Here is a 25,855-nt window from a genome sequence, read left to right as displayed (position 1 = left end):
CACCCCCACAATACCTCCTTGAGAAGTCTGGCTGCTCACCATGGCAGTCAACAATTGAAAGGGTTATACTTGGCACAGTGTGATGTCCAAGGGTCTACAGTACTATGGCACTGCAGAGGCAAACACCAGCCCTCAATGCTGAGGCACGAAACCCCATACTTACCCAGTAGCCCTTTAAATGGGGTTGGACAGTGGTGTTCATTGCTTTCAATTTGCACCTTCCTGATTGGCATCCCTATGTATCTGTTTGAAGAGGCATGTGATCCGTTAGACCATGAATTTGCTGTTGGTGTCTTTCAGCCACTTCTATGGTTTTGGTAGACGGGAGCAATTCCTTAGTGGAACTTGTGTATATCCAACCAGGAGAGTACCCAGATCATTCATCAGAAAGAACAGAGATTGTTTTTAAACGCTCCACACAGCCACTCTGAATGAGGATGCAGTGAAGGGGGTACACCATTTTTGTTTGCAGTACTTTAGATCACCGAGGATGATCTAAGGACTTAGTACAGTTTAATAAGAGCTGTACATCTGTGGCTAATGAGTAAGCACGGAGGAAAAAAAATAAAAAAATTAAAAAAAAAAAAAGTCAGTGTAGATAGGTTTCACCTTATTTTCCCGATGTGAAAATGGCACTACACTTATGCCAGAAATTAAGTTTTCACCTTTTTCTTCCCACTCTACTTCTTATTGTAAGGGTAGCAATAGAGGGGCAGGAAGACCAGAACCAGTGGTAAATGCTTCTGACTCAGTAAGTCAACATGTTTCAGGCCTCTGTCAAATCTTGCCTAAGGGTCAGCATGGCACAGGAATTTCGGGACTTTTTTTACTGATTCAAAGAAGAGCATTATAGCATAAAGCTTTCTCCAGTGACGACCTCCAATGCATTTTTAAATCCACCACCCCTTGTGGAGAACTTCTTTAATCTATGGTTTCTCAATGAACAATGTATACGTGAAAATTAATACTCTGAATGCGGTTACTTGGTTTTCTACTTGAAAAGAAAAATAGACTCAAACCCACTAACAGCTCCCAATGACGCCAGCTACATTTGTGAACAACTGTACTACAGAAGATGTACACAACTAGGACACATACCACTTGAAATGGGCCAGGGTAACAAATTTCTTGGAACAGGACAAGGTTCTCATCTCACCACATTAAGAGCCATATTAATGGCCTAGCTTGCGTCACTCATGAACCATGCAATGGGGCTGCAAGACTGATGCAAACCTTAAGTGGGCTTTATGAAGCCACACAACCCCTCCTTGGGTGGTCCTGCATGGCTTCATAAATCCTGAGTAATGTGATGCAGCGCAAATCACTGCATTACATTACTCTGTGCCAGGAAGGCTTTTCTATGGGTTGTGTCGGTGTTCCATGCAACATCCAGGGATTGTAACGCATTGCCAGATTTACAAGAACTTGTAAGCCTGGGAATGCCCTAAAAAGATACACCTCCCCAGGTGAGGCATAACAAGGAGAAATGTTTATTTCTTCTCGTTTTTACCTTATGTGCGATGCAATCTGCAGCACACATAGAAAGAGGAAAACGCCTCAGGATTTTTTTTTGTGTGCCGGAAGGTGTTCCTTCCTGCACAAAACAATCCTGCATGCAACACAGGCACCCTTGCACCATGGGGCCAGGGTGTCTGCATTGGTGCTCTGCATCAAAAAGGCTGCCAGTGCAGGGGAATGGAAGGAATGTGCCATATTGGATAAATACAGCACATTCCCGCCCTTTCCCTATGATGCAGGGCAGTGCAGCAAAGCGACCTGCCCTGCATCAGGTATTTGTCGAGCAGCTGCCCTGCTCGACAAAGTCCTTAAATATGGGCCTAAGTGTCTATTTAGCCGCATTTGGGGCACCATACTATATTTTCCAAATATTTGACCATTGATGTTTATGCATTACATAGCCCCTGTTCTGCTGATGTGCTGCCCTCCTGCAGGTATCCTTCTGTAGGAAATCAGTGCCCATATGTTTTGAAGGAAAGACAAGAGTCTAGCTGGTGGACTGACATGCCGGTAGTAGTTCAAGTTTTGTCAAATGAGGAAACTATGCCCAAGAGTACTCAATTTAGTGAAGTGGCAAAGTTATGTTTTCACTTGGGCCACAGTCAACTTAAGACAGACCAAATCTCCAATGCTACATTTAGTTCCCAAAGCAAGGGACTTTTTGGCAATGTGGTAAGTAGAGATTGAGGGGCGCACCGATGACTAAATAGCTGGGGGAAAATGTTGGCTCTCGTTCATATTGTTGATTTATGCTCAGCTCCTGCTGATAGATTGTCAGCCCACTATTGTGATCACCACATCCAAAGTAAGCATGTTAATTATGCACAGCAGCAGCTTAATGACACCACTGTAAGGAATCACTGATCCGAAAGCCCAAGGAAAACTGCCAGCCTACACAAGCACCAAAGAGGAATGGAGTTATGATCTTGTATTTTTACTGATTCGTAGGTGGTTTGCCAGCAAAATACAACACAAGATAAAGGAGGGACACTTCAATAAGCAAAGACTTGTACAGAGAACTTCAGGAGGAAAGTGCCAAACGTGCACTGGACAATCATGTGTCTGCATTTCTGGGTTGGGCCCTTTAACGGTGCAAAGTGGCAGTGTTGCTGAAGCATGGCCCACCACACGTTCTCTCCAGGCCAGACTGCCCAACAAGGATGCTTCTAAAGGAGGCTTGGCAGTAAGCCATTGTTGAGGGGATGGCATGTCCAAGGTCTTATGGGCTGCCTTGTGGGAAGGCAGACCCCAGAGCTTTCATCGGTTTGGAAGAAATCATTGGAGTGGTTGGTGGATGGATGGATGGATGATTAGTAGGTATACTCCTCTATGTCTGTAGAGTGCCACAATCTTATTTGACATTTCTCGATTCCACTGTGACCTCAAGAGGGGTAAGAAATTGGATTCAGCTACTACTGGAAGGGAAACTAAGAATCCTTCACATCAGCATTTAAATTTCCAGTAGGTGAAGTCCAAATAACTGGGCCAAAATTGGATCACAGGAGCTCGACTCACATGCAACACAGGCGGACTCACTGGGGACTGCTGGTCAAAAAGTTTATTATACACAAAAAAAAAAAAAAAAAAAAGTGTGCCAGGAAAGGCTTATTCCCCACCTTGCTGCACTATTCCTTCACTGGCCGGTAACTAATGCACCAGGGTTCAGATCCCAAACTCTGGTCGGTATAGCCATTTGCTGCATGCAGCTATGCAGACCTTTAATGTGCAGCGCTAGTCTTTCAGAAAGCTGCAGGGACATCAAACATGGTGTGGCTGTATTTGCGTTTAGCATCTGTGTCAGCTTGCACCTCCACCTGTGTAGTAAGCAGTGCCACTTATTTGCACATGGAAAGGAGCAGACACCATGTTTTCAGAATCATGTGCCTTTCCCCATTCCAGGAACCAAACCCCTGCTCAGCCCCTCCCCTCCATCGACCTGTTGCTAAGCTCAAGGCCTGGTTGCACACTATTGTTCTACCACTTCAGATGGGCAGCAGGCATTGCTGGGGTTCTCTACGGTGTGTAAATATAAAGAACTCTGTGGGCATAGTCGGAGATAGACTACTAAAGCATCCTACTTATCAGTCTTGGTTCTGAAGTCCTGCTTTTCCTATTTTAACAGGAAGTTAAGTCCCCAAACAAAAAAAAAAAAAAACTCAGTGGATGAGATACTGAGGTTGACCTGAGAAATTTCAAGACTGACGGTTGGAGAACATAAATGAAGATATTTCAATCCGCCCATTAACAGAAGTGAATGAAATTTGCAGAACAAAGTAACTAGATAAATTATTTCTGCTTCCACAAATATAAAAAGTGTAGGGATTCTGGAGGGAAGCTAACCTCCTTGTTATTTTTGTAACTAATGTTTGTTGGAAGCACACCTGATGAAGTGCCGACTGTCACAAAAGCTTGCAAATAAATTATAGTTAGACTGTTTAGTATCAGCCCATTGCCTTCTTTGGATGAACGATATTCAACTATATACAGAAGTGCTACACTGAGCCTACATTGTGGCACATTAACACAGGCAACAGCTGACTGCATATTTCATTGTCGTTTCACAGGAGCGGGAGGATTTTTTGGGGGGGAAGGGGGTGGAATATATGGACAGCAAACTTGAAGAAAAGCCTTGGCACCAATTACCAATGTGGGGAAATTTGTTTTCACGATTTCAGCATGCAAAAGAACCAAAAGGAAAAAGTATCAAAAACCTTACAAGTTCTGGAGCATCCTGACCAGAGATATGGGATGTCAATGGTATCTGTCAATGCGAGGAATATTAAAGGCCTAAATGTGAGTTTTCCTGGTCTAACATTTGGGACAGGGCTGAGCTGCTAAAAGCTGTACCTAAAAGTGAAAGTACTTTTGGAATTGACTCAATCAAGTACAAGAAAATTTATGGACTAGCTTCAGAGTTCAACCACAGATGTATAAACAAAGATTTTGCAGGCTGGCATCTGTGAAAGTAAATACAAATTTGTGAATGAAATGCTTAGACTTACAAAAAAAATAAAAAAAATAATCTCTATATATATATATCTATCTATATATCCACATGCACCAAAAATATACTCTGTTGTATGTTTCAATCAAGAAAAGTGACTGAATCAATCCTTAGGTATTGGTAAGTACACAAGGTATGCAGTGTGAATCTATGGAGATTTGTCATCTTACTTGAAGGAAAACTATTATTTGACTTTTCCCAGACAGATCCCAGTAATCCTCAATATTTACAGACCACAAAATGCACCAATAGTTTTGGGATTCAGGAGCCACCTCAAATTTTTAATTTGGAAAATGATGTGCAAGGACCAGGTACCTACAGTGCAGAGCTCACATTTAGATTTATTTAATGCCAGTGCTAGCAAGGGCATACAACTGCATCGTCTCTATTAACCCCAAACAGACTATTATGAACATAGCAGAAATTGAAATGTTCATTAATGTTCTCTACTAGGCCTTTGAAAGCAGAAGCGGTCTTAGGCCACCTCCATTAGGTAATAGAAGCGATAGGTCGGTGGCCGGAGAGCTACAGGTAAAACAGGGTTATACATATCTCATGAAGGCCAGAGATATCAAGCCGCCCTGGGCCTTCTTTTTCAAAATCTTTTATTCTTAATGTCGAACTCGATACAGGCATATTCTGCTAGGCATATAACAGAAGATAAACTACAGTACCAGCATTCCCCACTTGGAAATTAAACACAAACAGCTTTCACTGCGTTCAAGCGTCCAGCCAACCACAGAGGGCTTGCTGAAATTTAAAATGTTAAACTGGCACAGCACATTGCATGAATCACAATTTTCCATTTGATTATGAAACAGGTTTTGCTGGACACAGTAGCAATGTACATTATAAGCAACCTGGGCTTTTGCAGTAGACAAGGATTTCATTTAACCAACAGTGTATGTTATGCACATTAGTTGCATATGGCTTTACACAAAACTGTCTTGGACATATGAAACAAGCTTAACAAAAGCAATATCAGATGTGCATCCTTGATTTGGAGTGCGATTAATGTCAAGCATTCAATCATTGTTAAACACCTGGAAACCCCCAAAATTCAGTGACATTATAGATTTGTATTTTTTCTGCGTACAATTTGGCTCAAATTAAAATATAATTTTGCTTGCTCATTTGTCTGTTCATATTTTCTACTTGCACCCACTGCACATAAAGCCTTACCTTTTGGAGTCTCCAAGAGTAGCTTACCTTTAGTATGGAGGAAATTCAATGCAGTGGCAATATCTTTGACCACCTTGCTGGCCTCCCTTTCATTAAAGTGCTTACGTCTTTGAATGTGACTAAGTATGGAACCTGCAGTTTTGAAGAGGGGGGGGGGGGGGGAAAGAAAGGGAGGTGGAGGGGCAAGGGTTCGTAGAGTTGACAAACAAAAAAAACACAAAAATCAGATTAGTCAATAGCTATTAAAGTGCCAAATCAGAGATGCAAATGCTTCTGTAGATCAGATTAACCATGCATCGATTAAACTGCTGGATAGCTGTACAATTTAGGTTTACTGTATTCTCACACACCTCTGCTTCAGGCATTTTAAACTGGATACTTTTCCCACACATGCTCATATAGGCTCTAGTTGAGCTACTCCCATTTTTCAATTTATGGAGTTAGCCAGTATGGAGTTATGCAGTTATCTATTTTGTGGAGTTACACAGACAGCCTCCACTTAAACTAAAACACATGTCCTTAGCACATACTGGTCACTGAAATCGAACAGAGAAGGTGACAGTCTTAAGAGGAATATACACAAACATGCAAACATTGCCTAACTACAGGAAACACATCTTTCCCCATCAGAATCAGAGACACTCCATAGAGACTGGGTATGTAAGACTTTACAGCGGACTACCGTCTATACCGGAAGTACACAGGGAACAGGAAGGAGATGGAGTGGCAATACTTCTCCGTTGCTCACTACAATTCCGATTACTTAAGACATGTCATGACCCGGAAGGGTGTTACATCCTCGCCAAACTTATGGTAGGATAGTCCACAATCTGTATAGGCTCAATATATGTGCCACACCAGCTCCAAACGCTCCTTCTCTCTCTCAACCGCCTGCTAACGCAGATCAGCGCCTCACAATATATACTAGGAAGGGATTGGAACATAGTCCAAGACGCTATCCTAGACCGCTCCTCTTGATTCGGGCAACAACGCAGACAGAGCCCTATTACAGGACATCCTTTCAGACCATGGCCTAGACTGTTGGAGTCTTTCCCACCCCTCCAGTAAGGAATACACCTTTGTCTCCTTGGTACATGGGACTCAATCGCAGCTTGACTATTTTATACTAAACCACTGGATGATGCAATTGATTAGATCAGCAGAAATCCTTGTGGCCGCACTATCAGATCACTCCCCGGTTTTATTAACCCTTGAACTCTGGATGATTATGCCCGGCTGCAAGCCTTGGCGCCTCTCTAACCACAGATACCGAACCCCGAAAGGAAAGGAACAACTCAAGACTCACATAGCCACATACCTGAACGAGAAGGGCTCGGTATCCTCACTGCAGCTTCTCTGGGCAGCAGCGAAGGCAACTATTAGAGAGCAGCTAATGAGGGAGGCGGCCATTTCCAATGCCCATAGAAGGGTCCAATAGCACACGCTAGAAGTTAGAATAGCCCATGCCACCAGGGAATACACGAGAAGCCCCGCCCCATCCAACCACCGCCATCTAGAACAGGCCAAAATGGAGCTTAACTCTATCTATACCTCACAAGCGGAATATGCATTACAAAGGTTGAAGGGCCAACACTGGGAGAAAGCAGGTCACCTGATAGCAGCCCAACTCCGCCAACAAGAAGCCGCACTAGCCATATCAGCAATACACACCCAAGATAACACTTATCACCCCTCCCCCCCCCCCCCCCCATATACCCCAGAAACGGTCAAGACACTACTCTTCTAGACACTTTTCTACAAAGAGTAGATCTACCCGGTCTCAGCTGACGGCAGGGCACTTTGATGGCGACATTAGTAAATTAGATACACAACAGGCAATAGCCAACTTACATCACAAAGCACCGTGAGGATGGGTTCACATCCAAATTCTATAAATGGACGGGAACCAAACACAGGGGAAGTCTTATACGAGGCATTCAAAGGGGTAGACCAGGAGGGCTCTTTACACCCTCTTTCTAATAAAGCCTCTATCACAGTTTTACCAAAACCTGGAAAAGACCCACTTCTCAGCAGAAGCTACCGCCCCATCTTCTCAACGGGGATAGTAAGATATTGACAGGGATATTGGCTTCCAGTCTAAAAAAAGTAATCCCCTCTCTAATTCACCACACCCAAGTAGGCTTTGTACCGGGCCGTTCAAGGAATCACCTCTGCACACTCTTTCATGCTATCTGGTCAGCACGAGATAAGCGAGAGGAAGCCTTAGCCCTCTGATTGGATGCCGAAAAGGCATTCGATCGAATAGAATTGTGGTACCTTTTTGAAATCCTAAAACGTTTTGGGTTAGGGGACAGTTTCATCAATAAAGTGCGTCTATTATAGGATTCCGACAGCCCAGGTGAACTGCTGAGGGTTCCTCTCGGATACCTTCTCGATTCGTAGAGGGAGACATCAGGGCTGTCCACTGTCCCCTCTTCAATTCCTACTAGCTGTAGAACGCTTAGCAGCGGTTATCCGTAGCTCCAACCTTAAATCAGGAATCCCGCTACCAGGTGTGAACTCAGTAATCTATTTGTATGCAGATGACATTTTACTTACCCTCCCAGATCTATCCAACTCCCTCCCAGCCCTTCGAGATACTAACAGAATGTGAACCTCTCGGGGTACAGGATCAACTGGGATAAAAGCGAAGCCCTACCACTATCCCCAGTCAGTCAGCACCTCAACACAAGGACTTCCGGTCAAATGGAAACAATCCCGTCTCGGTACTTAGGCATCGACATAAACACAGGGTTGGATAACAGTGACAGATAATTTAGACCCACTGCTCAGTAATATGAAGCGGGATTTTGAGAAGTGGAGCCAGTTGGGCCTTTCTATGTGGGGCAGAGTGCAAGCGGTGCAAATGGTGACCTTACCAAGATTTCTGTACGTCCTAGGCATGCTCCCCCTACATATAGCCCCATCTATTGTACGAGAGATCGACCACCACATCCGTGCTGTCGCCTGGGGATCCATACGCCCGCGACTACCCAGATCCACACTGTTAGCCAGACGTAAATGTGGTGGTCTAAACCTCCCCTTGGTTAAACATTATGCCTCCGCGCTACACCTCTCGCAACTGGTCTACCTACTCCCGAATGCAAGAGACCGACCACTATGGGTGGACGTAGAACAAGCACTTACAGGCTTGTCCTATGGCCTTCAGATGCTCTATGATACAGGCCAGATGGGCCACCGACCCAATCCCATGATGAGCCATGAGGAAAGTTTGGCGACAGGTGCACCGATCCCTTAAAATAGACCCCATCTACATGGCAGAGCCCCCACTATGGGGCAATAAAGGGTTTCGGATTAGGGAAGACTATTGTCTTGAGGGACTGCCATCAAAGAGGTATCATGAGTAGACCAATTCATATCGGGGACACATGGAAAACATTCAGAGAACTCCAGGCAGAATTCGATCTCCCAGAATATTATTCATGGCGCTATCTCCAACTCAGATAGTCTGATACAACGGCTAGGACCCTCTCCCCGACGACTCCCACTCTCCCCAATACTACACTGCCTACTACACTGCCTGGAAAGTTGGGGGCAACTGAAGGGAGCAGTATCCAGACTGCAGGCATTATTAAACCGGCACCTCTTTTTACTCCCTCTCCTGAACTCCCTTAAGAATAAATGGCAGACACGCCTACAGACAGACTATGACCTAGAGGACTGGACAGACTTGATTGAGGCCAGAGATCTAGGCGCACGTGAGGCCCACCTAAAGTTCAGTCTCTTTAAGACCCTACATGACTGGTACTGGACCCCACAGAAACTACGCGCAGCAGGACTCCTACCCCCATGCAACCTGCTGGAGATGCCCACACACATGCTGAAATCTAATTCACATCTTACACGACTGTCTGCCATACAATCTTTTTGGTGGTCAGTGGGAAACACCCTCCAGGAAGCCCTACCTCTCCCCCCACTCCTCACCCAATCTTTCCTATTGCTGCACGATACTGGGGAGCTCTACAATCTTTCCCGAACACAAAGCAGACTACATACAGTGCTGGCCACGGCAAAATTATGTATTCTTAGACACTGGCGTGCAGCAGCCGCTCCCTCCCATGAAGAATGGTTGGTGTCGATGTATCACGCAGCCACCCATGAACAACTCATTTACAGCTTACAGGATAGAATCAAAGTACCTACAGACCTGGTCACCCTTTCTCTTGGGGCCACAGGACTAAATCCTCTTCAAAGAAATCTCAACCAACCTATGCAGTGGGAACATGCCCCTTACAACACTTAAATATACACAGCCACCCACTATTTTATTGTATCCCCATAATCCAATAATGATCCGACAGAAAACTATCAGTTTTCCGTGGATTCGCCGATCCCTCGTTGTCAGTCATCACTCATCCCTTCCCTCATCCCCATGCCCCTTAACTTCCCCACCCCCGCATTGTTATTGCCCCGTCTGCCCTACCATCTCCACTCTATCCCATTATCACAATTCTACACATATATATATATATATGATTCTCTTCTCTCCCCCCCCCCCACCCCCCAGTCACTGCTGCAGTTGTTCCTATTACGGTTACTATGGTCATTATTACAGTTCTTATTGTTATCATCCCTAGCACCACCAATCTTATTTCCACATCCATATTGGTCTATATTCCGGTCCCTCCTTACCCCTCTCTTCTCTATTTTGATTCCTCATTCTTTCCCTTCCATTTTCTTCTCTTATTCTCTTCAGTAAGCCCGCAACGTTACCCCCCCCCCCCCCCCAATTTGATAGGTCCCCCCTTCCCCTTTTTTCCTTCAGATCTCATACATCATCCATCCTTGACCATTTCACATCTGCTCCATACAACGCTTCAAGTCACATCTCTCAGCCATTAGCAGTGACACTTGAGAAGTTGTTACACCTTTGAGTTTCACACCCATATCGCTACATCAAGGTCTTCCCCAAGTCCTAGCCCCCATATATCATAATTAGGGCATCATCTCCTGTCATACTATGTTGGATTAACCTACCTTGCCCTTAACTTCTAGCCCACAGTTGGAAGTTACTCAAAACGACCTTTTTCCCCCCTTCTCACCTGTCGCTCTCCCACAACATATGTTTATTTCTACCTTCCCCACATATATCTTACTCATCAGGGGGGAGGACTATCCCCTATTAAGGAAGATCATCAACTACATGATTTACCCCTGGAGATACGGGATGGGGTAGTGAAGAGATTGACTGTTAAGCCCGACTATCAGTGTAACAGGGCTGCACGACAAGAATATCACAGAGCGAACGTGTTCTTTTATAAGTCTGTTATAATACACGATTTGAGATACTATTTGTATTACTTTACGATAATTATCTTTGGCATCGTCAATATTATTTGACAGAACAATCGAAAACTAGGAATGTAAATATTTGCTCAAGTTGTTTAGTAATTGAACACGTTTACAACAGACTACAGAACCTATACATATGTCAATCAAGCCAAGAGGAGCTACGATTAGAATTAAGAATGGTATAAAATATTCCTTGTATACTATGTAAAGTTGTGGAAAAAAAAAAAAAAAAAGGAATATGCAGATAGACACCATCAGTCTTTGCATATCAGTCTAGGACTCAATCCTTATACTGGGTGGCACTGGGTTTTCATGTGAGGCAGCTTCTTAGGGCACAGAAAGCCCCAGGGTAATGCTGTAGCACTGCAACAGTGGATTTGTGTAGGAAGTTGGCTCTGTATGTACTATTTCAAAGTAAGAAATAGCATGCACAGAGTCCAAGGGTTCCCCTTAGAAGTAAGATAGTGGCAAAAAGAGAATTCTAATGCTCTATTTTGTGGAAGTGTGGTCGAGCAGTAGGCTTAGAGGGTAGTGTAAAGCATTTGTTGTACACAGGCAATAAATGAGGAACACACAGACAATTCCAGGCCAATAGGTTTTTATATAGAAAAATATATTTTCTTAGTTTATTTTAAGAACCACAGGTTCAAGATTTACAAACAATACTTTAGATGGAAGGTATTTCACTCGGGTATCTTAGGAGCTTTGAATCACCACAATAGCATGTACAGTTTTGGCAAAAAACGGCAATAAGCCATTTTAAAAATGGACACAGTGCTCCTGCACTGGAGTTCGGTTCCTTCAGGTCCTGGGGGCTGCGGGTGCAGTGTGTTTTCCAGGCGTAGGGTTCCTTGAAGCAGGCAGTCGCGGTCAGGGGGAGCCTCTGGATTCCCTCTGCAGGTGTCGCGGTGTGGGTTCAGGGAGGGGTCCAACTCTGGCTACTCACGGGCTCGCAGTCGCAGGGGAGTCCTCCCTGTAGAGTTAGTCTTCCGCAGGTCGAGTGGAAAGTCTCACGCTTCTGGCGGGAAACGTGTGGTCTTTAAAAGTTGCTTCTTTGTTGCAAAGTTGCAGTTCTTGTGAACAGGGCCGCTGTCCTCGGGAGCTTCTTGGTCCTTTTAGATGCAGGGTAGTCCTCAAAGGCTTCAGAGGTCACTGGACCCTGGGGGACGTGTCACTGTTTTTCTTGAAGTGGGGAGAAAGGCCAGTAGGGCTGGGGCCAAAGCAGTTGGTGTCCATCTTCTCTGCAGGGCTTCAGGTCAGCATTCCTTCATCTTCAGGTTGCAGGAATCTAGTTTCCTAGGTTCTGGGGAGCCCCTAAATACTGAATTCAGGGGTGTGTTTAGGTCTGGGAGGGCAATAGCCAATGGCTACCGTCCTTTAGGGTGGCTCTTTTGGTGGGTGGGTGGAGGGAGGGGCTCTTCCAAAATCAAGATGGAGGATTTCTAAAGGCAGGGGTCACCTAAGCTTAGGGCTGTCCTGACTGGTGGGTGACTCCTTGTTTTTCTCATTATCTCCCCTGGACTTGCCGCCAAAAGTGGGGGCTGTGTCCAGGGGCGGGCAGCTCCACTAACTGGAGTGCCCTGGGGCATTGTAACACGAAGCCTGAGCCTTTGAGGCTCACTGCTAGGTGTTACAGTTCCTGCAGGGGGGAGGTGAGAAGCACCTCCACCCAGAGCAGGCTTTTGTTTGTCCTCAGAGCACAAAGGCCCTCACCACATGGGGTCAGAAACTCGTCTCTCAGCAGCAGGCTGGCACAGACCAGTCAGTCCTGCACTGAACAATTGGGTAAAATACAGGGGGCATCTATAAGATGCCCTCTGTGTGCATTTTTTAATAAATGCAACACTGGCATCAGTGTGGGTTTATTATTCTGAGAAGTTTGATATCAAACTTCCCAGTATTCAGTGTAGCCATTATGGAGCTGTGGAGTAAGTTTTTGACAAACTCCCAGACCATATACTTAATAAGGCCACACTGTACTTACAATGTCTAAGAATAGACTGAGCTGCATGAGCAATATGCCCCTACAGTGTCTATGCCCTCACTTGTGGTATAGTGCACCCTGCCTTAGGGCTGCAAGGCCTGCTAGAGGGGTGACTTACCTATGCCACAGGCAGTATTTTGTGGGCATGGCATCCGGAGGGGGATGCCATGTCGAGGTTGCCTTTTTCTCCCCACCAACACAATCTACAATGGCAGTGTGCATGTGTTAGGTGAGGGGTTCCTTAGGGTGGCCCAACATATGCTGCAGCCCTTAGGGACCTTCCCTGGTCACAGGGCCCTTGGTACCACCGGTACCTTTTACAAGGGACTTGTGTGCCAGGGGTGTGCCAATTGTGGAAACATTGGTACATTTTAGGTGAAAGAACACTGGTGCTGGGGCCTGGTTAGCAGGGTCCCAGCACACCTCAGTCAAGTCAGCATCAGTATCAGGCAAAAAGTGTGTGGTTGGGGAGGGGGGTAACTGCAACAGGGAGCCATTTCCTTCAATATGCATTTCTATGCTGTGGAAATGGGAAAAGTTAGAATAATGGAGTTGTGTCCCTGGAATCACAATTTAAAATTACAGCTTATGCTGAAATTGAATTTTTAATTGCAAGGCTGAAAATGCTACTTTTAGAAAGTTGGCATTTTTCTTACTTTAACCATTTTTGTACCTCTGCCACGTCTGGGAAAGACGGCAACTGTGCTCTGTACATTCCCTCTAGACAGTCACACAATGGGAGCCTGTGTGTAACTTAATGATCCAGTAACTGCTCGGATGACAGGAGGAGGGGTTCAGGGGAGCGGTGGTTTGAAAGAGCTTAGCACTGCCTCAATTACTTTTGAATAGGGCCGGTCCTCTTCGCACAAAGTGCTGCATAACCCCCTGTAGAGTAAACTGTCTTGAGCCAGGAAAGGCAGGATAGGGACCCTGCAGACTTCAAATGAATGCCTGGAAATTTCTCCCACCGTCCAGAACTAGGTCACTTAAGTGGAAATACTGGACCCCAAACCCCACCAAATCAGAACTCTACTGGAACCATGGACACTTTGCCAGGCAGAAGGACTATGAAGCTGCCAAGGGGGTGGGTCGGGGGGGGGGGGGGGCGGGGACTGCGGCTTCAACTGCATTGCTGTGCTGGCTTGCCCCCTGTTCTTCTGCAGTTTCAGGGACAAAGACTGCTGCAACTCACTGACTACAGCACCTGAAGTCTGCCATCTGTGAGTCTACCCTCCCTAGTGGTGCCACCCCAGTCGTGAACCCTTGGAATAGGGCTTAAGGTGCTCTGCCTTCTGTGGTTTTCATCAAAGCAGCTGCGAAGCAATGGGAAGCCCTGCATTGCCTTGCCGTGAAGCTTCCAGCTTCAAAGGAATCAATGAAGGGAACGTGAAGCCCCACAAAGCCCTGCCGGGCAGCTGCCAGCCCACTGGAACAGGTAGACACCGTAAAGCAAGGCCCTGCAGACTGTGCACCAGGATTTAAGGTACTGTGTTCAGCTGGCCCAACCTGGTTCCTGTAGCCAATTCGTGCTCCATTGTGGTTGGCCTCAACGTGACAGTCAATTCAGCGTGACCAGATAACCACTGTGCTTTGCTCTTCTATGCCCGATTTTCACTGAAATCTTTAGAATTACATATCTCAGATCTCTTTTTTTGTTTCTCATTTTGGTCTTTTTTTAATTCGATAAATATTCTCAATTTTTCTAAGGTGACATTGAGTCGCTGTGGTGTCTCACTGTGCTACTGTAATTCAACTATTGCACAAATACTTTACGCATTACCTCTTAAGTTAAGCCTGACTGATCTGTACCAAGCTACCAGAGAGTGAGCACAGGTTCATTTAGGGAGTGCAACTGACTTATCCTGGTTAGGACTGTGGTACATACCCAGACACGATGCAAACATCTGCCAACTAGAGACCCAACTTCTAACACTCACACATTCAACATGATGAATTTGCTATACCCCTCCTCCACCCCCCATTGTACCACATACAAGGGACTTGTAGCTAAGTCAGATATGCCCAAGAGTTCCCAGGGCCTGTAGCTTAAATGTCAAATGTGGACTGAAGCTCCCACTGTGCCACACACTCCAGTGACAATGGATAACATGACTGCAGGTCTACCATGTGTTGTCCAACTGTTGCAGTTGTAAAACTGCAACTTCAACCAGTAAAAATAACCCCTTTTGATGGTCAAAACCTTCCTTTAAAAATAAAAAGATTATAGGTGAACCCCTAAGTAGGCCCTCTTGACTAAGTCGCGGAGCAAGTTATTTAAAAGTATGGCACACAGCAATGTAATGTTAAACCTGTGCTTGCAGTGCAACAGCCTCAAAAAGGCTATTTCCACTTAAGCCAGGCTGACTTTTTCCACAGGAAAAACATTACTTTTGATAATACTAAATTTCTGTATGGAAGCAGGTAGAAAAATTTCAGAGACTTAGTTATTCAAAACACCATTTAATGGCAAAACCAAATTATGTGTAACTGAGGAAATTTTACTTTTAGATAGTGACTTTTTGCCTAGCTGCAGCCTATGGAGGCCCACTAACATTTCTATCACTGCTGACAGTATGAAAATATGATTAGGTGTGAATTGGTGCACCCCAGAAGAAAATAGGCTGACCTGACCCAAGTGGGCATAGATGAACCTGTCCAACTATGCATGGTGTAGCTGGGAGCATTTTTTTTTTTAACATTAAAAAAGAAGCATTCTTGAATGCCACATCCTGCTTCAAGTCTACAGATTTTTTTTTTTTTCTCTCCTTAAAAACAATGGGGCGTACTTTGAAAATGCCTCATGCCGTAGGCAACTGCTAGTTGGCACTTGTTCAGTGCCCTTATTTTGTCCCGTAGCCAGGCAGTTCTCAATCACAGGGGGCCTTTTTTTGACTGTGTCAAAGCCTGTTTATGGATGTAGGACTTGGGCCTTTCTGGAGGGTCATCGTCAAACTTTTTGCCTTCATTCTCCGGTTTTCTGAACCAGTTTTGCTGGCTTTTAGGACTCCTCCATGCTAAAGTGCTTGTGCCCTCTCCCTTAAGCATGTTAGAATTGGGGGAAGCATGTTAGAATTGGCTTACACCCAATTGGCACATTTAATTTACTTGGAGTACCGCTTTAGATACTTACATGTACCCAGAACCTGTAACTTAAACACAACTAATGGGCCTGCAGCACTTCTTGTACCACCTACTTAATAACCCCTTTTAAACATCTCAGGTCTGTCATTTCAGTCTGTGTGTGCAGTTTCAAACGGACATTTCATCCTGACAAGAGTATCCTCTTTCCAGGACCAAAACTTTTAATAACTAGAAATCACCTCTAGGATAGGCTCGTGACAGTCCAGAGGGCAGGGTGCAGTGCATTAAAATGGTTGGACACACTTTCGTTTTACATGTCCTGGTAGTGAAAAATACCTACATTTATTTTTCACTACTGTTCATGGGAGAGCATGGAGTTTTGTTATTACATTTAATAAGTGGCGACTTTCAATTGAGAGCAGAGCTTAGTGTCAAGAAAATTGCAATTTAAAACACCAAGGGTAAAGTCAGATTTTAATTCACAAAAGTGCCACTTTTAGAAAGTTGGCATGCTCTTGTCCCAACCATGTATACATGCTGAACCTGTTTCATGGGTGACATTACTACATATAGCTGGCAGTTGGTCTTTGTATTTCTACCAGCCAGTGACATAAGGAGAATAGGTATTGACAGGATGGGCCATCTAAGCTGATGAGAAGGACCCGTCACCTACCACACTTGCACATCACAAACGCTCTGCTTAAGCACACAAAGGGTTTGACATTTGTCTATTGTGACCAGATATTCAGGGGCCATGGCATTTAGTCCAGGAAACTTCAAGCATTTCTGTGGGTGGAGACCTCCAGAATCCTCTACTGCAAAGTGGGTGCCAGGTATAAATATTAGACCCTCAGATACCAACTCATCAGTACACTTCGGGACCTGTGGGAGACTCACAACTTGTGCTGCTTTGTCAGGAGGTCTGTTTCACTGCTGCCCTAGTGAAGTACTGGCCCTGCATCTTGAACCCAGGACCACCCGAGTGACTCCAAGGCCCAGACAGCTGGACTCCTGATCAGAAGACTCCGGGACAGAACAGGCCCCAACTGTCTTGGACTCACATCAGACAGACCAGGTGCTGGGTTCAACCCTTCCAATGATGCCTCCCCAGCCCTGATCATGGGCCCTTGAAAGTTGTCTGAATATGCTCTGGCAGCCCAGCGGTGGTTCCAGAAGAACAGATCTAACACCTCACACAACTCCACATCTGAACCGCTGCAGGACACATCTTTGAAGCAGGACTTTGCAACACAAGACCCAAAACTTCAGAACCTGCAGCTGCACAACTCATCTCTACACCAGAACCTCACATTGCCAGTGCTGCGCAACAATCCTCAATGCAGGTCTTCACATCACTCCACAACCAGGATTGAAGGTACTTTTGTTCAGCTGGCCTGGCCTGCACTCTGACTTGTTATCTGGTCTCACCGGACTGGGACACAGTTGACATGGTATGCTTTTAGGTGCCATTTTTAATTAAATCTTTAAAATTGCATACCTCCTGTACTATGGACTGGATTTTTGTTGTCAAATAATGTGTTCAATTGTACTTTTCAAAAGTGCTGTATAAATACTTTACACATTGCCTCCAAGGCAAGCCCGACTGTGCCAAGCTTCTAGAGGGCTGGGCACAGGTTAATTTATGGTCTGCTCGTTTTGTATCCTGACCGTTGTTTCTGCTTTAGTAGGGCCCATCCCACCCCACCCCAATCCAAACCCACCCACCCGTTATCCAATTTCCAACAATAGGTCATGCTGTGTTTACATACATCATTTAAACTACACTTCCAAGTTAGGAGACAGTGTTTACAGAATAATTGTTTTGGCATCCTGTCTGGTTGTTCTACTTTAAAACAATGGTGTCTGAGGTGGTTGTGGGACCTGCCTCAATCTCGATTATTTATTAGATGTGGGAGGCTACTAGGATTACCATATAATACTCCTCACACACATCACAGCTCTAAGTGCCCAAGTTTAGTGAGGCGGAAACCATTTAACATCTTGAAAATCTCCAAAGCGTGTATGGTTAGTCCTGGTAATCTTTACCCCATTGGTTAGACCATCCCCAGGAGTCATTTCCACTCACTAGCGTAAGAAAGTGAGCAAGTCAGAAAGCAAGAGATATGCCAAGTGAGAGAGCTAAAAAGTGAGCCAGCGCTAGAGTGAGCCAGCGCTAGAGTGAGCCAGCGCTAGAGTGAGCCAGCGCTAGAGTGAGCCAGCGCTAGAGTGAGCCAGCGCTAGAGTGAGCCAGCGCTAGAGTGAGCCAGCGCTAGAGTGAGCCAGCGCTAGAGTGAGCCAGCGCTAGAGTGAGCCAGCGCTAGAGTGAGCCAGCGCTAGAGTGAGCCAGCGCTAGAGTGAGCCAGCGCTAGAGTGAGCCAGCGCTAGAGTGAGCCAGCGCTAGAGTGAGCCAGCGCTAGAGTGAGCCAGCGCTAGAGTGAGCCAGCGCTAGAGTGAGCCAGCGCTAGAGTGAGCCGGGGGTGGTGAGGAAACGAGACCAGGAGTGGCCTCATCTGTATCCTTGCTAACCTAAACTTACATTACCACAGGCAAGGTAAAATGATCAATGGCTGTCCCCCTGGAATGTTTGCCCTGCTTCTTACAGGAAAACCTAACATTCTATGCATTTCACTATCCGCATTGATCAGGGTTTCTTCTGTAAGGGAAAAAAATAAATAAAAAAATAAAAAAGTGTTTATGGCATTGCCTTACACCACTCTGGTGGGTGTAAACAGCCAGTGATAAAACACCCAGAGAACGTTTTAGTGGAGTGTGCTCCCTGAGAATACTTTTTTGTACTAGTGGAATGTAGGATCCAATAGGTGGGCATACAAAATAAATCTCAGACATCTTCTATGTTGTTAGAAATGGGGTCTTTGGTTGGCAGTCAGGTTATCTCCCTTCCCCTTTCTCCCCCCCCCCCCCCCCCCCCCCAAGTAAGGACCCATACTCTAGTCGGGGTAAAAGAAATCAGCCTCAGCTAACCCCCGTTTATCCCCTTGGTAGCTTGGAACAAGCAGGTAGGCTTAACGTCAGAGTGCTAGCTGTAAAGTATTTGTACCAACACACAAAGGAACTTAATGAACACTACAGAATGACAACACTGGTTTAGAAAAAGAATATTAACCTAAAACACACAAGTCAAGTTATCAATTAAAAATTTAAAAAAAAGATAGAGTCTTCATGTAATTTTAAACACAATGCCAATGCTGTTAGTGTGAAAATGGACCTGGGTGTGTCAAAAAATAACCCCACACAGGCGAGTGTGTTAAAAAGGGCTTATGACGAGTCTATATCACTCACGAGCGAGCCCTTGCGTGTCGTTTCTCCTTCAGTCGAGTTGCTGTGCATAGTTTCTTCTCTCCGCAGGAGAGCGATGGGTCAACTCGAACCGCACTCTGGTCCGGGCAGGTCTTGTGTCGTTTTTGCACACCCAGTGATGTTTCCAACGGAAATCCTGCCGCACGATGATCCGACACCACGCAGCGTGGGTTGCGATCTCACCAGCCTCCATTAGCGATGCTGTGCGTCGTTTCTCCAGCCGCAGGTGTCGATCTTCTGGTTGTGTTGCAGGCTAGCATCGATCTTCAGCCACCAAACCAGCAGTGCATCGATTTTTCAGCCGCAGATCGGAGTTGTGTCAATCTTTTCCCCTCACGGCAGTCGGTGCGTGGATGTCTCACTCTTGGCCTGCCAGCTTCTCCTTTTAGGGCCCCAGAAACTGGATGGGCACCACTTGGCAAGGTAGGAGTCTCAGCAGAGACTCCAGGTGCTGGCAGAGAGAAGTCTTTGCTGTCCCCGAGACTTCAAACAGGAGGCAAGCTCTAAATCGAGCCCTTGGAGAGTTCTTCACAAGATGGAAGGCACAAGAAGTTGTCTTTGTCCTCTAGCACAGGCATAAGCAGCAACTGCAGGATAGCTCCACAAAGCAGTCACAGACAGGGCAGCACTTCTCCAGACAGAGGTTCCTCTTGGTTTCCAGAAGTGATCTAAAGCAGTGGTTCCCAACCTTTTGCTTTCTGTGGACCCCCACTTTAACATTAATGGAACCCAGGGACCCCCACTGAATCATCATGGGAATCTGGGGCCCCCCCGCCTGAGTTATTACTGAAAGCTGTGGACCTAATTTGTAAATATTTTTTAATTTTCTAGGCTCTCGCGGACCCCCAGGGGTCCCCGGACCACAGGTTGGGAACCACTGATCTAAAGTCTGGTTGTGGGTGCCCTTATATCCATTTTGCCCTTTAAAGTAGGCTTACTTCAAATAACAGTCTCACTTGTCTGAAATCCTGCCTTGACCAGGCCAGGCCCCAGACACACACACCAGTGGTTTGGAGACTGCACTGTGTTAGGGCAGGCACAGCCCTTTCAGGTGTGAGTGACCACCCCTCCCCTACCTCCTAGCACAGATGGCTCAACAAGAAATGCAGATTACAACCCAGCTCCCTTTGAGTCACTGTCTAGTGTGAGGTGCAACCAGCCCAACTGTCAAACTGACCCAGACAGGGAATCCACAAACAGGTAGAGTCACAGAAAGGGTTTAAGCAAGAAAATGCTCACTTTCTAAAAGTGGCATTTTCAAACACACAATCTTAACATCAACTTTGCTAAAAGATGTATTTTTAAATTGTGAGCTCAGAGACCCCTAAACTCCACATGTCTATCTGCTCCTAAAGGGAATCTACACTTTAATCAAATTTAAAGGTAGCCCCCATGTTAACTTATGAGGGGACAGGCTTTACAACAGTGAAAAAGGAATTTAGCAAGATTTCACTGTCAGGACATATAAAACACATTATTATGTCATACCTAAACCATACACTGCACCCAGCCCTTGGGGCTACCTAGGGCCTACCTTAGGGGTGTCTGACATGTAAGAAAAGGGAAGGTTTAGGCCTCGCAAGTGGGTACACTTGCCAAGTCGAATTTACAGTTTAAAACTGCACACAGACAAAGCAGTGGCAGGTCTGAGCCATGTTTACAGAGCTACATATGTGGCTGACACAACCAGTGCTGCAGGCCCACTAGTAGCATTTGATTTACAGGCCCTGGCACCTCTGGTGCACTTTACTAGGTACTTACTAGTAAATCAAATATGCCAATCATGGATGAGCCAATTACATACACATTTTGTATAGGAGCACTTGCACTTTAGCACTGGTTAGAAGTGGTACAGTGACCAGAGTAACAAAAGCAGCAAAAACAGAGTCCAGCACATCAACAACCTGGGAAACAGAGGCAAAAAGTTAAGAGACCACACCAAGGATGAAAAGTTTAACATCTGTTATTTGCCTTTTCATTGGAAGGGTCCAAAAGATGTTTAAGATGATTAAGAGTCCCAATGATGCCTAGTGTGGTAATAATCCATGCCTCTATTGGGTCCACATGTGTCAGCCTCATCTGTGCCCCGATGGGGTTCCTGGCTTTCCTGATGAGATGCCTTCTTGTCCCATAATTACCATTAATCACCTTCATCCAGGATTCAGACTTACAGTTCCCACTTGCATTGGTCAGCTGGAAAATCAATTCGCTGGCCTCGGAGATAGACTGCCCTGTCAATGTCATGTACAAAGTCAAACTGGCCTTTACCCAGGGCAAAAGATGGCAATTCTGCAGGGAACTGCCATCTAGTGCTGCAAGGAATATCCTTGCAGATTGCATCAATCACAAAGCGCACAATCTTCATGCACATCATTCAGGAGTCTAGACACATGAAAAAGGACACTTTTTGCTAAACACAGGAGTATTGGATAGCAGCGTTTGGATGGTACACCATGCCTTGCAGTATGAGGACCTTCACTACTGAAGGGCTTCCTCAAGGTATCACAATAGGTGACCAAAATAAAACGCTAACCACAATGCTTTGACTCCATCTGCAACATCTTGCTAGACTGCAGTGTGTGGAAAGACCAATCCAATAGTATGGCTCAAATTCATAACTGATCAAGACTATACTGAAGAAACTCAGCTATTCATTTGGGGTTCTGCAAGGTTCTTCGCGGTCCTCTGCTGCATCGAACCTCAGATTATACTTTATACAGACAGCAATACATCAAGATATAAGGAAATCCATGTCCATCAGGTCAGAATTCCCAACACTGATGAACAGTCGGTGTAAAGCGGAAAACAAGGGTGACATGGGTGGCAGGAGTTTTTAGGCACAAAGTTTGAACCTAATAGGTAGCCAAGAATAGAATTCAAGCTGGACCATGATTGTGCACATCGTGAAACGATGCCACATCTTCCTGCTTTTACCAACATAACATTAAGAGCAGGATTCATTGTTCCTGCACAACAAGTCTTCCTTTCATCTTTGTAAGACATCCTTTTCTAGATACGCGAGCTCTATTGGACTGTGCTTGTGTACATCATTAGTAATCCACAGTATTGAACCGGCAGGGCCAGAGACCAGCGTTAATGGCATTTACTGACCTGCTTATCTGAACTTCGTTAAACCACCAGAAATTAGGTAAGCCAAACACCATAATCTTTTATCGCTAATGCACCCGATTTCATAGTCCCAACAACTGTCATTTACATCCAAAAATGTAAATTTCATGTACTATTTTGCAGAATTCATTAGTACTGAAAATCTGCATGCTCACAAAAATCTCACATTGGGAAATTAGGAGTAAAAAGGAGAAATAAGCCTACATTTGGACCAGCGTGTGCAAACAATGGTATTGCATATTTTACAGCAGAGAATGGCATCCGTTGTTCTCAAACTCGATGCAGCTACACACAGGATGCACCCTCAAAAAAAAAAAAAAAAAAAAAAGAAAAAAAAAAAAAAAAAAAAAAATAGATCAGTCTAATAAGTCTGGATACCTGTCAATATTTTTAAGATAGATGCCCATCACTAAGGAATCATTGTACTGTAGGTGTGCTACTTTATTTTTTTTTATTTTTTAGATTAAATACAGTTTTACCCAAGACACTTGAAAATTAATCTGGTTGATTGCTACCACATCTTAGTACCATAAGTGCACCCACTGTTCGGAATCCTAATTGCACGTCATACCAGATTCACACCTGTTCAAAAGCCTTCAGTAATGACAGAGGATAGGACACTGGAAGGTGCACTGGCAAAGCTGCGGCCACAGCCTGCGGTGTGGGTGTTCGTGTGAAGCTCAGTGTAAAGTATGTGTTACTACAGCTGAACTGCACTTGGACAGACCAAAAACAAAGCATTGTTTAAAACCTACTCAATAGCTTGCATTGCTACATCAGCCTCGTTGTTTTATTTTCAGTTGTATACAGTGCCACCAAGACCCTTGGGTCTCAAAAAAGTGCAAGAATAATTACTACTGCATGCAAGCAATTCACACTAGGGCAATCGGGTTGCGGCAAAGGATCCGATCCATAACTCTTAGGGAACTAGGCATTGCACCTTAGCAAAGTGGCAGATTCCAGAAGGCCCAACTTGTAGCCAAACCTGTGAGGGGACCATGTGTTCCAGGCGCGCAGGAGCCAAGCAAAAGGTCAGTCTGACATCAATTAATGCGAAGGCACCCCCCCACTTCCCCCCCCAGATATGAATATCCTGGGTGAGAATAGAGAAGAAGCTCCCATCACTGTCCCCATCTTGGATATTTTTCCAGACCCAAGTACAACTAGTCACTACCTCTTCAGAGGTATAGTTCACAACTGGTGCTTCAGTAGTCTACTCAAAATAATTACTATAGAGCAGTGGTTCCCAACCTGTGGTCTGGGGACCCCTGGGGGTCCGCAAAGCATCCTCAGGGGGTTACGACTGCTTAGAAAACTAAATATTACCAGATTAGGTCCCCACCTTTCAGTAATGACTCAGTGGGGGGGTCCCCAGGTTCCAGTAATGATAAAGTGGTGGTCCACAGAAGTCAAAAGGTTGTGAACCACTGCTGTAGAGTACTCCCCAGATATGCGTAGGTATCCACTGCAGGTGGTCAGTTACACTCCTGTGACCACCATCTGCCCCACGGAAAGATTTATTAGCATTGGATGCACTTCAAATACCAGTGCAAAGAAGGATCCGTTGCTTTACTTGTAATAGAAGATATCTTAGGAGTGCCTGAAGAGGGACCCCTGGGTCTCAACTGCTTCAGAATATTCTTTCTAGTACATTACAGGTGGGCTAGTCACTATTTCATACTGGGGAGTTGTGGCCTTGAAAAGGGCCCCTCGTAGTGCTATTTAGCTGATCTGATTTTGCTGACAAGTGTACACATTTGAATCAAAGTCTTTAGTGAAAGTCTTCGTGGTCAAGAGGTCCTCACACATTTGTCCCATTTATCTTCCCTGGACAGTGAAAAAAAAAGAAATCCCCCACAAAACAAATTAAAGTGGAACCAATTTACACCAAAACCCACCATTAGGGTTGTTCAATATCACAGTATAATCGGCTGTTTAACCATAATTTTAGGCAGTTAAACTGTCCCCTGTCAAATATTATCCCTCCTCGCAAGTGTAGATTAACAGTCAAACCTAGAAAGGAAGTTAAAGGAACTAAATAAATCTTTACACTAAAGTAAATTTGCCCAATCAACAGATAATGATTCTCACCATCTTATTTTACTCTCCCTGACACAATCCCAAAACGTGCCTTCAGAAACTAAAGACTGCATGCAGGAGCACTCATCTCTGGCGTAGATTTAATGCTTCTAATGTGTACTGTACCTCCACGTAATTTCTCGAACACTAGATAAAACCGGTTTTCGTCTTCAAAAAATTCTATCAACTCCAAAATATTCCTAAAATAGATGAAAGTAGGATTAGAAACATTTGGGTGACTGCATTATTGGCAACTAAACAGCAAAGCAATAACAAAATAGAAGTGAAAGATTCAGACCTGTATTTGAGGAAATGACAAGGCATATGCAGCTGTAGTTGACCAACATCATGAAAGGAGGATCAGTAACAAAATAGATTTGAAAACAAATTTTAAAAAAACCTCCAAGAAGGAGCCAACATTCATTAAAGGATATTGAAATGTCCTTTGGGATATGGGGTTCTGTAATTTAGGTCGGGGAGTAATCATTCTGGTATTCAGTCCTAAGCAAGCAAAAGACATACCAGAACCAAGAGTGCAATTGTCATACAGTATCTTTTAAAGAACATAAAAAAAAAAACTAAGGTACACATCACGAAAGGTAGCAGCCTTGCATATCATCTGAAGCCTCCGTGCCCACAGTAAGAGTACATATTTCTAATAGAAACCAATTGTTTTAGTGTTATCTACCTCCACAAGAGGTTGCAATTTCCAGAAGTATCAATATAAAAATATGATAGCACAAATATAGCACTTACCATCTAAGAAGTGGAAGAAAAGGATTTATATTAGCCAATTTAACAGAACTGCAGAAAGAGTGGAAAGGTAAAAGGTTGGCCCTGTCGAGATTTCAACCTTGGACCAAAAGATAATCTAAGAGGACCTGCGAAGCCATCTTTAAACCAATACTAGAAGACCCAGAATGCTCCATAAACTGAAGGTTACACTGGGAACAAGGTAACCGCTAGACAGGAATCATGGGGTAACACTAGTCTGAAGATATTTTGTGAGGGGAACAGGAGGGAGAGGCATGGAGTTAAACCTCACATGCTCATGTTAAATAAGAACCACATTTCACAATTCATCACTTTTATTGCTTTGCCCTGAAATGGTGATAAGTGAAAGCCTCTCTGCCCACCTAGAACTAGAGAAGAACAGGGTTGCAGAAGTGGATGAAGTTAAGACAATAATAATCCAACACAAGAGCTAGATAAACAGGAATAGTAGTTTCAACCCCAACCAAGAAACT

General features: G+C 44.8%; 1 protein-coding gene across 1 annotated transcript in view; it reads right to left on the bottom strand.

Moving 5' to 3' along the window:
- The window catches only part of MKNK1 (MAPK interacting serine/threonine kinase 1), a 150,694-nt gene that overhangs the window by 67,825 nt on the left and 57,014 nt on the right, over positions 1 to 25,855 (bottom strand). Inside the window, exons 6-7 of the mRNA XM_069232736.1 lie at positions 24,735 to 24,808; positions 5,732 to 5,836 (exon numbers count right to left, since the gene is read on the bottom strand). Coding sequence (XP_069088837.1) covers positions 5,732 to 5,836; positions 24,735 to 24,808 — 179 coding nt within the window. The remainder of the gene's footprint in view (positions 1 to 5,731; positions 5,837 to 24,734; positions 24,809 to 25,855) is intronic.

Source organism: Pleurodeles waltl, chromosome 4_2 (assembly GCF_031143425.1).
Source record: "Pleurodeles waltl isolate 20211129_DDA chromosome 4_2, aPleWal1.hap1.20221129, whole genome shotgun sequence".
NCBI classification, from domain to species: domain Eukaryota; kingdom Metazoa; phylum Chordata; class Amphibia; order Caudata; family Salamandridae; genus Pleurodeles; species Pleurodeles waltl.
The sequence above is the reverse complement of the archived record's forward strand: the minus strand, read 5'-3'. Positions and strand labels throughout refer to the sequence as shown.